At 39.8% G+C, this 12,483-nt stretch overlaps 1 protein-coding gene across 10 annotated transcripts in view; it reads left to right on the top strand.

The window, feature by feature from the left end:
- CASK (calcium/calmodulin dependent serine protein kinase) overlaps window positions 1–5,120 on the top strand; it is a 357,337-nt gene extending 352,217 nt beyond the window's left edge. For all 10 annotated transcript variants that reach the window (XM_075912872.2, XM_075912888.2, XM_075912881.2 and 7 more), the window contains one exon: window positions 3,736–5,120. In XM_075912872.2, coding sequence (XP_075768987.1) covers window positions 3,736–3,912 — 177 coding nt within the window. In that variant the 3' untranslated portion in view covers window positions 3,913–5,120. The remainder of the gene's footprint in view (window positions 1–3,735) is intronic.
- Window positions 5,121–12,483: the final 7,363 nt, after the last annotated feature.

The raw sequence follows: 12,483 nt of genomic DNA on the forward strand, positions 1-12,483 counted from the left end.
ACATCCTTTTCTGTTGACTTATTTATCCTGCTTTGTTTCATTTTACAAACATCTTATGCAAACACTTTTGTAAATGATTGTCTTTTATCCTTATGTTTTTTCTTGAATTATCATCTTTGCCTTTCTTTTCATTTTCCTGCACACGTATTCATTTTACATAGATGCCAAAATGGTGCAGAAAATTGCCTGTAAGTACCAGCAAGGACCTGATAAGATGCATTCCTGACTATTTTAATAGATTTAGAATTTAGACATCCCTGTTCCCATTCACATTACTTTTGCATAAAAGTATAAAGAAATAAAGACTTCAGACATCTGAGCTAAAGCTCATTCAAATGGAAGGATTATTCGTTGGCAAAAAGAAAAAAGGATAGTATAAAAAATAAGTGAGCCTAGAAACTTTTATTCCTACTCTAGCAAATAAACATTATGATTTTGTAGTTGACACAGTTCAAATGGCCTTATCCTGCAATGCGTATCTTAGACATTTTAGGGGATGTCCAGCATCTCCAACTTACAGTTATACCACTGTACCTGAGTAAAACACAAAATAGAGTGCCTTTCTGGGTAGATATTGCATGGTTCTGGTGGTTTTATGAGGCACAAAACCAAATGCTTAATATCATCAACCACATAATATGTAATAACCCCCAGAAAAGAATGGCCAGGCGTATCCTACTTCCTAGCACACAGAAAATACAAATCTTAGAGGTTTCCATGCAGATCTGTAATTTTTAAATTAAAATTTTAAATTATATCCCTTCTTGTTGCCAAGCTAACCTTCACAATGTAAATAAAGGTCTTCATGGCATGTTAGCTTTGAAACCTGATTGTGGCCACTTACAGACTTACATAAATCGTTTAACAGCTAATCACCTTATTGGAAACATTTAGCCAAAGCTGTTATCCAGCTAGATATATCACTTACATTCTGATATCCAGGATTTTTTAAAAGATGTGCATGAATAATGCTGTAAATTGGAAATACACAGATAAGTGATAATTCTGTCATATATTCAAATTAGAAATGGGCCCAAACCAGAAAGCCTTGATCTGGCTCCTGAAGCTTTGCATCTCAGGCCAATCCTTAATTTAGTAAAGTAAAATATTTATTATTGTCCTCAAGAATGTCAGCTAAAAGTAACATTCTGCATGTCCATGGGGATAAGTAGTGAAGGTCTTCTAAAATGTATTCTCCTTCGCTGCCTATAAAATATAACCTAGAAGACAGCAACAGTTAAATGCTATAATCTAATACCCTCTTTGTTTTTTTGCAAAATCTAGGGCGAGAGCCAAGTAGAAATAAAGATTTAAGAACAGCTCCTCTCATTCTTTTCCTGTCTTTTTTTTTTAAGAAATACGTGTGTGTTTTACAGACTCCCTGTAGATTTCTGTGGTCTCTGCTAATTTACTATTATAAAATAGGTAGCTTAGGTTCAAAAGGTTATATCCATACATTTACTCAAAGACTAACAAATTTACTTAGGCATACGCTTTCATGGGCTAGACGTGAAAGCTTAATCCCAATGATATTAAAAATATATAGTCCCGTGGCTTCAGATTTATACTCATTTGAAATGTACAGTGTCTAGTACTATATATTTTAATAGTATTGGGATTGCAGACTTAAAATGTACCTTTTAATTAGATATCTTGAAAATACAGAAGCTCCACAAGTGTAATTTTTCACTTTGTAGATTAATTTCAATACAAAGGGGTCAAGTCCTCAGCTTTTAGAAGTCATTGTGGCTCTGTAGAAGTCAGTTGAGCTTTGGTAATTTATGAGAGCTAAGGATTTAACCATAGTTGCTGCGTTATTTTAGAATGGATGTTCTAGTAGTGTATTTAGCAGAGTCTGAGGCTTCTGTGTGTCAGTAGTTGAGAATAGCATAAGCCAGATCTGAATGCACCTTTGTTTTCACAGAAGGCCCATGTGCTGTTTTGTGTGCATTAATGCTCCTCAAAAGAACATTCTTAGTACATGTCTGTATGAGGAGTACTTGGCTACATTTATGTTTGAATGTAGTTTTCAAATATGGAGAGAGTGAGTCATCTGCTGTTGACTAGTAGGGACTGTACACAGTGGCAGATTTAGTTAATGGAGCCTTGTGCTCAGCTTCCTTTTTGCCCCCACCCCCACCCCCGAGACCCAGCCAAGAAAGAGCATTCACTCTTCCTGCCCCTCCCAATTTCATTCTTTTTTTCTTCATCTTCCTTCTATATTATAAGTAATAATAAATAAATGAAAATAAAGTGAGGTGCCTTGATTGTTTTTGTAGTCTAACTTTTTTTCATAGATCACTAGAAAATTGCACAAGGTATCGGGTGGACCACTTAATGATCTTTTCAGATGTTGTTTGTACCATTAGCTAACGATTGTGAAGTGCTTCAGATAAGAGCACTTTGTATATAAAAAAAAAAAAAAAAGCATAATCTCCATGGCCACGGAGGACTGTTTCAGGTGCCCCAGTGGCCTTGTGCTGGCTGGCCTGGAGAAGTGTGCAGAGACCCACATGCGCTGTACCTAAACGGGGGGGACACAGTTCCATTGGCCACTTGAGCCTCCCCACCCTGGGCTCTCCATCTCCTGGCCACTCTCCCTCTCACCCACTCACCACGTGGCAGCCAGAAGCACGAACATAGGCTGGAAGGCTTCAGAGTAGCACTAGATAGCCGCACAGCCGGTGGCCAGGGAGAAGCCGCACTTTCTTGCTTTAAAGCGCTGCTTTTCTCCAGCTGGCCATGTGGCTACCCCATGCCTTCCAGCCTGTGTTTGCATTGCTCGCTGCTGGCTCTGCTGAGGCTGCAGCCTGCAGGTGAGCCTCCCTGCTCTCCTCCCCCAGTTCTCTCTGCAGAGGCACTGTCCCACTCCCACAAAGTTGGGCTGCCTCCCCGGGGGGGGCCGTGTTGTTGGGGGGGCCCTGTGCCAGGGCATTGTATGTTTCATCGTAAATCCACCTCTGACTGTACAGTTTAAAATGCTTCAGAAAAGCAGTAACTCTTATCAAGATCTTGAGATGAATTCAAGAAAATGGTTAGTTTCATGGTATAGGAAAGAAAAAATGCCTCATCATATTTCCTCCCACTGAATGCTGATTTTTTGATGCCCCCAAAGGTGAAGCCACCACGTCTTTTTCTTATTCAATTTGGAATTAGAATACAGTCTCAGCTACACAATGCAATGTTAAGATCGTTCTAGAGAAGGAGAAATTAAACAATAATACAGAGTGAGAATTTCCTTAGATTGTCCACAGAAAATATTTATTAAAGTAAAAGGAAGTCATACTCAAAGCTCATGCTGAGTAGTAAATGCATTGTGTCATGCCTTCAGTATTGTTGTCTGGATAAATGCCAAACAGCTTGTATTTGTGAACTGGGTATGTTTTCATTCATGACCTGGCACACTTTCCACATTTGTACTGGTTCTGTTATAACCCTCATGCTCTAACCCTTGTCAAACACTTCCCAAAAAATTAGATAAGTGTCCTGATGTGTCTTGAGTAACCCTTGTTGGTGAATTGTGATTTTGTGTAACATTTGTATAATAGAGTGAAGCAACTTGCACTTTCTTCCTTGTACTATACGTGGTATTTAACATTCTGTAGGGGGGGCATCAGTCACTCATGAATTCTTAGATTAGGTTTTATTTTTGCTGTTCCATCTCTGTGACAAACAGAAAACTGAACAAAAGTATCTAATTTATTTTTCTCGTTTTCTTTTCCAATCATTGTTCAGGATGAGTCTCTTCAGCGCCTGCAAAAGGAGTCTGAAATCTTACAGAGAACATATGCACACTACTTTGATCTAACAATTATCAACAATGAAATTGATGAAACAATCAGGCATCTGGAGGAAGCCATTGAGCTTGTTTGTACAGCATCACAGTGGGTTCCAGTCTCCTGGGTCTATTAGGCCTTTCACCAGATAACTGAAGAATTTTGTCAATACTGGGAACCACCTCATACATGGAAAACCTCTTTGTTATTGACCTTGTGTCAACAGATCTTGGCCCCTAGAGACTACCTAGATGTAGTGTGACCTAAATTTATAATTATTGTCATGTCCTAATAGATAGGAGGAGAAAAAAATTAAACACTAATTTAAAGAGACAGTATCTTTTTTAATCAGTTCTCCTACACTTTAATAAAATGTATGTTTCAATATATGTATTATTCAATCCTTTGGAATGTTATATTTTTGGAAATCATAGCTTTTTATTTCAAAGGCCCCTAAAACTGCACAAAATAGATGCTGCTTTCTATAATCTATTTTAATTATAATAAAAATGATTGTTACCTTAACTTGGGGGTGAAACATGACATTCTATTTAGAGTCTGATTTTATGGATAGGGATACCTTGCTTTCTTTTATTTATTTGAAATAATTAGTCTAGTGATTACAAAACGAATTCATAAATTTTAAAGGCCTTTCTTTGCTTTTTTTTTTTAAGAATAGTATTTTTAAGTACTTTTATGTAACATCCAGATAATGTGATACTGTCTCTTTGAAGAACTCTGTAAACCTTTTAGAGATTTGAAATTGGGTCTTGACTCTTAATGCATGTGGACAGTCGCAAGCGTTCATGCCGTTGGTGTATCTGTGTTGAAAAAAAACCTGTAATCTACAGCAAAATACATTCCGTTCATGGGAAAAAGTACCCAAGGGAATAAAATCAAATATTATTATGACTAAGTTGTAAACCTATGCACATCCCTTGCATTTTGGGCAACTTTATAAAAAACTGATTTTTATTAATAATAATCATGTAGTGAAATGTGTTTGTAATTTTGTCTCAATTTAATTTGTTGTAAGGTGGGCGGGGGAAATTACTGGTTTCACCATTTCAGATCTGTGTTGTCTGAGAGTATTAACGTTTTAATTAAGTTGAAGCAAAGAAATGCTGATTTTTAATATGTATGTAATTGTTTAAAAAATGCACACATTTTAAGAGAAAATACTGTGCAATGAAAAAACCAGTTTAGGCAATGCGATAAACTGGCTATTCCAAAAGACTCATCTACAACAGCCCTGTAAATTCCTTAAAAATGGTAACTGACTCTACAGTCTGACCAATTTTTTTTATTTTAAATATACTTCCTTTTATGTGTTCAACAATTAAATGCCTTTGGGTCCTTCATTTCATCACAGATTTCTCCTAGTAGTTCTGAAAACAGCTCACTCTTGCATGTTAAGAAACCTTTTTTGACCATACTTCAGTTAATCAAAGACTCTGATGTGAATACAGGTTTATCATGGGGCTCTGAGTGCACAAACTGCATAAACACAGCTAGTCCAATTTATGAACTAGAGCAAAGCCCAAGAAAGCAAATTCAGCCACGTGTTCACTTTGAAGCTCTGAGGTTTCTTTCCTCATTGTATGTCCCCAGGCACAGGTGGATTACGTTTCCTCCTAACGCAGCGGAATGAAATTGAGCGTTATCACCACAATTCATGATGACATACTCTAGCTCGTCAGAGGTGACAGAAGTATGATGATTCTGAGTCTTTTTCTTAAGAACTCAGTTGTTTGTGTTATTGTATAACATGAACTTTAGCTTGTGTGTTAAATTAAGATATGGCCATGAAATGTTTACCCTCATAGTTAAAATGTGATTGACCTGCTGATTGTTTCAACTGCTTGGGGACACTGCATATAACCAAGGTATGTCTCACTGTAAAACCTTTTTTGAGAGACTAAAAGCTTAAAACACATAGGTGGATACTGTCTTTCCTGCTGCCCCTTGCAGTATAGACCATGCTGATTCTGTGCTCTTTTCTCCTTGTAAAGTCCCTAGGCAGCCAACAGAGTATCTTAGGGTCCACCAATACTTCAGATACAGCTAAATCATTTTGGTTGCAACAGCTGTTCCAATCTGTAGTGTAGATGGAACTTTGATCCAAAGCTTCCTCCCAGTGACAGGATTCAGTTACAATATACACTAGAACAAACATCTTGTAATTGAGTCCTTTGACTTACTTATATTTGTGATGTTTTTATACAGGCTATTGGGAATCTACTAATGAAAATGTTCTTATGGACCCTCACCTATGAAGCCATAACAAAAGCTTGACAAGGAATGACAAAAAGTAAATTAAATTGTTGGAAGTTGTTCATCTGTTCTACCGGGCTTTAGCATTTCCAGAATGTTTAAAAAATAGACTGTAACCATAATAGTAAGTGAAAATCCAGAAATAATTGTTAGCACTAACTGGTGCTGTACCATTGTAATTATGGTTGCATCTAAGCAGGCATTTTTGCAGACCAGCTATTCATATGGTGGCATTAGCTTTAGCTCAGTGCTAGGTTACTACACTCTTGAGTACCTCTATTCCTGATAAAGCACAAGGATAAACAGATAAAACAAAATGGAGTAATGAATAATTCCTGTTCTAGAAACAGTTGTCTTCTGCGGTAAGCATCTATATCTCTTACTTCACTGACACCTTCGGGTATGTCTACACTACCCCGCTAATTCGAACTAGCGGGGTAATGTAGGCATACCGCACTTGCAAATGAAGCCCGGGATTTGAATTTCCCGGGCTTCATTTGCATAAGCCGGGTGCCGCCATGCTTATGCAAATGAAGCCCGAGAAATTCAAATCCCGGGCTTCATTTGCAAGTGCGGTATGCCTACATTACCCCGCTAGTTCGAATTAGCGGGGTAGTGTAGACATACCCTTCTTTATTTTCAATGTTTGTAAAATTAAACAGGTATGTATGGTAACTTGGATGCTTTTTAGACCATAATCCATCAGAAAGAAAATATGACTGCAGAGTGCATTCTGATTCTGTCCGTTTGAATAATGTAGAGATTCTATACAGCCAGCCTCCTAGAAAGATATTATTAATAAGCAGTCATCTAATGAAATGGACTTAGGGGAGGGAAAAGAGTGGAATCCCTTATTTAGGTAATGCTATACAGTAATCTCTATCTCAGTAAGCAGCTCTCGGACAGATTTGTTTCTTGATTAAGTGTATCTAACCAAGAGCAGCATAACTTTAAGGAAGTCTAGGCCCGATCTAGATACCATCTCTGCTCTATTTAAGCTGCTCACATGGCAGAAATAGAGTACAAAACCTCCCCAGATGAGGATGTCCCTGGTTTGGGGAAGACTAACAGGTCTAGATCTAGTGTGGTGAGGGGATGTAGCACGCTGTGTTTCAGCTATCCCTAGCTGGAGGATGGCCCCTTATAGTGTGTCTGCACTGGGGTTCGCAGGAAGGGAACTGCAACTATAAGTCTGAGTCTGCTACAGACTTGGGCTCACGGAATGACACTAAAAATAGACATGTGAACATTCCTGCTCAAGCTCTGAAATTCTGGGAGGCAAGTCGCATGTGCACGGGGGCTCTTGGCATCAGACAGTTTGAGTAAATTTGATCATAACAGCATGTTGCATCTTCCAGCTTTCTCATGCCTGTGAATTTAGAAAATTTAGGTTCCTCTGTTAAATGTTCTTTAACGTGCTTCCATTTCCCTCATAAAAAGAACCCTATGTGTTATGTTTCAGGATAATAAGAATATTGAATTGTCACTATTAAAATGTTTCCTCAAAATTTCATCTTAAAAATGGCTACTAAAAATTGCAATAGGAAAATGACTTGCATATGCAGACTGTATCATATTTCTTATTGTATCATATTTCTTATTTTTCATTCTTTGCACAAAGAAAATTGCAGGCCTTTTTACTGGAACCTGAATGTTGGGTAAGGTTGCTAAACATACAGTTAACCTTTCAAACGTAGATAAAATATCCAGTCCAAGTGCTTTGTGGTCTTGTTCTACTCTACTAAGATTAAGCCTAAATGCTCTTATTTAAAGCACTTAAAACCTGGGTCTAAGCAGTAACATGTTTGATATGCCAGATTTTCTAGAGAACAATGGAAACCTGCAAAATCTTTTTAATCACTGCAGATGAATTAGAAGTACTGCAACTCAGCTGGTCACCAAATATTTTCTTAGGTCCACTCAAGCAGATATGATGGGTAGGGTATGTGTGCAATTCTGCAGTGTGGACTCGGTAACAGGCTTGGAAAATGTGAGTCTGCAAGTGCATGAGTCAGGATACGGGGACACATGCAGTGTAGACATACCCTCAGGGATCCGTCACATAATAGCACCCAGACACAATGGCGGTGTACGCATTAGATTAACTAGGGGAAAGCATATTTTTCTACTATTGTATAGAAACATAATTTTTGCCATTTTTGTTCTGGCTTTCAATTACACATTGTTAGTGGACCCGGCAACAATTTCTGCTTTCTGCCTGTTAAATTATTCTTAAAAGAATTGCATTCAGCCATCTACTTTGGTCCTTTTGTAAGAGAGGTTAAAGTGCTGAGATCTGTAAAGAAGCTTTTAGCTTATGACCCAGCCTTGTTGTTAAAGGCTTTTTGAATGTCTTATTTCCCAAGCCTGTATTTTATAGAGAACTTTAGTTCTTACTGTGGAAAGATGTTTCTTTTAGCAATAACCAAAGCCAAGCAGGAGTTACTAGCATTAATCGCAAATAGCCTTTGTATTGGTTTTATGAAATGTAATTTTCTTAATCCTCTAGTTCTAGAAAGAAATAAGAGTTCCCTGCCTCCCATATCTGTTACTGGCCTCGGATCTAGAGAAACCAGTGCCATGGCAGTCAGGGTCTGAATTTCAGCGGTGCTGGAAGTAGGAGAGGCTGCAGCATCCCCTCGCTTGAAGAGGCTTCCATCCCTCACATACAGTTAAGTTCAGTAGGTCTGAGCCCCTCATTGTACAAATTATTCCAGCCCCCAGGAGTGCTAAGCTGCCACAATTCCAAGTGCAGTCGCTGGGAGCTGCTCAGTGCCGCTCCATGGCTGACCCTGAAATGTGATGTCATCTTTCCTTGCACTTGTCTGGCTCTTTCAGACTTGGAGATGAGATGGAAGGAAAAGTGTTTTGCCAGCAGAGACCCACCAGATAAGAAGGGGCATTCACATTGAAATCAGCACGCAGTATTGGTCAAGACATTGATTGAGATGCCTCTTCTCATGGGGCATTTTCATAATGGTTTGCTTTGGCTGTTAGCAAAGTACAGCAGTTGCAAAGTTAACTTGTCCCCGACAAGTAATCGTCACTCGTTTTCTCACCTCTGCAGAGGAAATAAGGCAATGGAAATGAAAGAGCTGCTTTGTGTTTATGTGCACCCCATATTGAACGTCAAACTGAAGGGTCGTTTACTTTTACTTCTTTAAATTAAATAATTCAGGATAGTGAGGTAAGAGACTCTTAAGCAAGAGGGAAAGACATGATCTCTGTCTACATTGGGTAGGTCTACAGAGGGGGAAAAAAGGCCTGTTCTTAAGAGCTAAACAGTGTTACCTAACTCACGTTAAAATAGTGAAAACTTGGTTATTAACTCTGGTTAGCAGGTAAAGTTAAAGAATACAGGGAAACAGATTGAACCTGAGCTGTTAACTCCAGCTAAATATTTTCACTGCTCTTTTAATTAATTAGCCACCGCAGGTTAGCTAACCCAAATTAAGCATGCACTGCTTTTGCAGTGTAGATGCACCCTTAGGGCCAGGGTTGCCAGCACAGGGAGTGTCTATACTTTTTTGAAAAAAACCCACACAATTTAAGGGGTATGTTTGTGGTTTAAGTGATCTTCTGAAAGGTCACCTTTGACCATGATGACTGTGGATTGTTTTTAGAGTGTGGAAGGGGAAAGATTAATATGTTAACATAGAGTAATTGAAAGTGTAATTACTTTGTGCTAATAACCAGAACATCATGTTTGTTTAATTGTGGTGTGGGAACATCAAAATTACAAACCTGATTCTAGGATTTGTTTCTCCTAAAATGTTGCCAATCCTTTTTTCATTCTATTGCTGCTTTTTTATGAAAAGGCTTTGGAAGTATTGTCTCTGTGATAACAGAGGGAGAGTTGTGGATATTATAAAACTCACCGTATCCACCTTAAGTAGTGTAGTGGTGTAATAGTGCACAATGGCACTGGTGTATGGAGGTTGTCCTTCACCACCAGAACTATGAAGGATTTTAAAAGCTTCAAATTCTTCCTCAATATGTCTATTCGCATGCCTTTGAAACATATACGCTCATACTTGCTCTTCTGCCTGCTTGCCAGCATAAATATAAAACTGATGCGAGAGCAAAGTGTCTCGAGCACAAGTAAATGAGTCTGTAAAGTACTCAATGACGTTATCCATTGCATGGAGGGGATTAGAGAAACACCACAGTATTAATTTGTTGACAACATAGGATGCTGTTTCGTTGGAAACCTTAGAAATGAGCCTGTGTCATTTCAGTGTGTATAAGATGAAAAGGATAGTTACAAGACTATCTCTAAAGTAGTATGTAAAAAAGTGTTTGGGATTTTTTTTTCCTCTCTGTTATAGAAGTAAGCAGGTATCTAATTCAAGCACAGTCAGTATTTCCTAGGACTCACCTGGAGGAAGAGGGGAGAGATCTCTTCCTCATTATCTCTCCTGTTTCACAAAAAAAAAAATACCAAAAGTGTTGTTCATTAGAGCAACACTTTCTAAAGCAGTTAAGTTTACATGTACAAATAAAATGTCATTTTAAATAGATTATGCTGATTTTGAAAGAAAACAGCAACATTCCAACGCTTCTGTACATTGTGCCACACACTCAACTCTGGCTCTCTCTGTTATTTTTGCAGGCATATTTTTACTTGTTTTTCTGACTGGTAAGGCAGTTTGCTTGAAAAGTGATTTCTGTGGAAGGGCAATAATCCATGTTTTATAGATTTGCCTCATTGAGGATCTTTCAGAACTGTTAAGGGAATTAAATCCTTCTCTTCAGATATATACACGTCGCAGTGGGACGCCTGATGTGAGTTCAGCCAGGAGGGTTTAATGCTTGGTGTGTTACCACTTACTATAATTTGTATGATAATAAATGAAGATATTCCACGTTCCTCCTGCATTCTAGTCTTGCTTCTGAGAATCCCAGCAAATAAAGCAAAAGGTACTATAGTTTGAAACTCTCCTAACCAGGATTCTCTGGTCTGGCAATATCCATGGTTCAGCGTGGATGTTGCAGGACCAGAGAGTCGTGGTGGAAGGCCATTGGCAAGGATCCCTGTGAAGTCAGCCGGGCAGTGGGCTGACCACAGCAAGTTGACGAACTGGCCAGGTCCCCAGGGTGCAAGACCAGGGAGGTCCAACCTGTAGTTGTCGTTTGGTATATGCTGAAATTATGTTTAGCTCTATTCACGACACGGAAGAATGAAGTCCCTGCCCTATGGAAATTACATATTCTGTCCTACTTCATGTGAGCAGTCTTATTGAAAGATCTTCTTGCATAAGTATAGACTATTAGGTAAGGATTTTCAGGATCTCATTCTAAATATGTAATAGGTAGAGTAGTGTATGATAGTCTGGCAAAAAGGTGAAATTATAACTACAACAAAAACATTTGCTTAAAATAATATTCAGCATCTGCCTAGGCAAAACGCAACTATTATGTGACTCAACACAGAGTACCAGGCAGTATTTAGGCTGCAGCGTCAATTCTGCAGTTCCTTGCCTTTTAATAGTTTGTGAGTTCCTGAACCTTATGTAAACAGTCTACAACAGTGGTCCCCAATGCGGTGCCCGCGGGCGCCATGGCACCCACCAGGCCATTTATGTGTGCCCGCGGAACAATCTGGGCTGGCCCTGCCGCCGGGCATGTGGCACATGCCGGTGCCAGCCCTGGGCACATGGGCGACCCTTGCCCCAGGGTCGCGGCACATGCCAGTGCTGGGCCCAGGTGCACGGTGCTTGGGCGGCCCAACCCAGCGCCGCGTCACATGCCGGTGCCGGCCTGGGCGCATGGGCGGCCCCTGCCCGAGGTTGCAGCACATGCCAGTGCTACCCCCGGGCGCACGGCGCATGCGTGGCTCCGTCCCTGGTCACGTGGCCCGTGAGCAGCCCCGCCCCCGGACGCACGGCGCGTGAGCAGCCCCTCCCCCAGGCAGCTGGCAGTCCCAAAAGGTTGGGGACCACTGGTCTACAATATCCTGTGGAGAAGTCTGGCATTCATTCCTGCCAGAGTTGGATTGCCAAAGTGTGTCTGTAATATAGAAATGACATATTGGTGTTAATCTAATCAAAATAAAAGCTGGCTTCCTCTGAGGAACAGAAAGTATGCATTGGTCCTGCCAGGTCGGAGTCAGGACAACTGGGCTTTGTCCTTGGCTCTGCCCCAATCTGCTGTGTGATGCTGAGTAAGTCATGTCACCCATTTGTGCTGCTGTTTCCTTTCCCTCTTATTGTCTGTCTTGTCTATTTTGATTTATCTATTTAAGTCAGCGTCTCTTCCTCACTGTGTTTGTACAAAACCTAGTGTAATATGGCCCTGAAATTGATTTGGACCTCTAGGTGCTACTGAAATATGAATAATACTTCTGCTACTTAAATTTGGCTGCTAGGCTGAATGACTCTGAAAATAGGCCTCTGCGTGAAATTCTATGGGGAGGGGGATGATTTAGGGATTG

The sequence above is a fragment of the Pelodiscus sinensis genome, chromosome 1 (genome assembly GCF_052426305.1).
Source record: "Pelodiscus sinensis isolate ZL-2025 chromosome 1, ASM5242630v1, whole genome shotgun sequence".
NCBI lineage: Eukaryota > Metazoa > Chordata > Testudines > Trionychidae > Pelodiscus > Pelodiscus sinensis.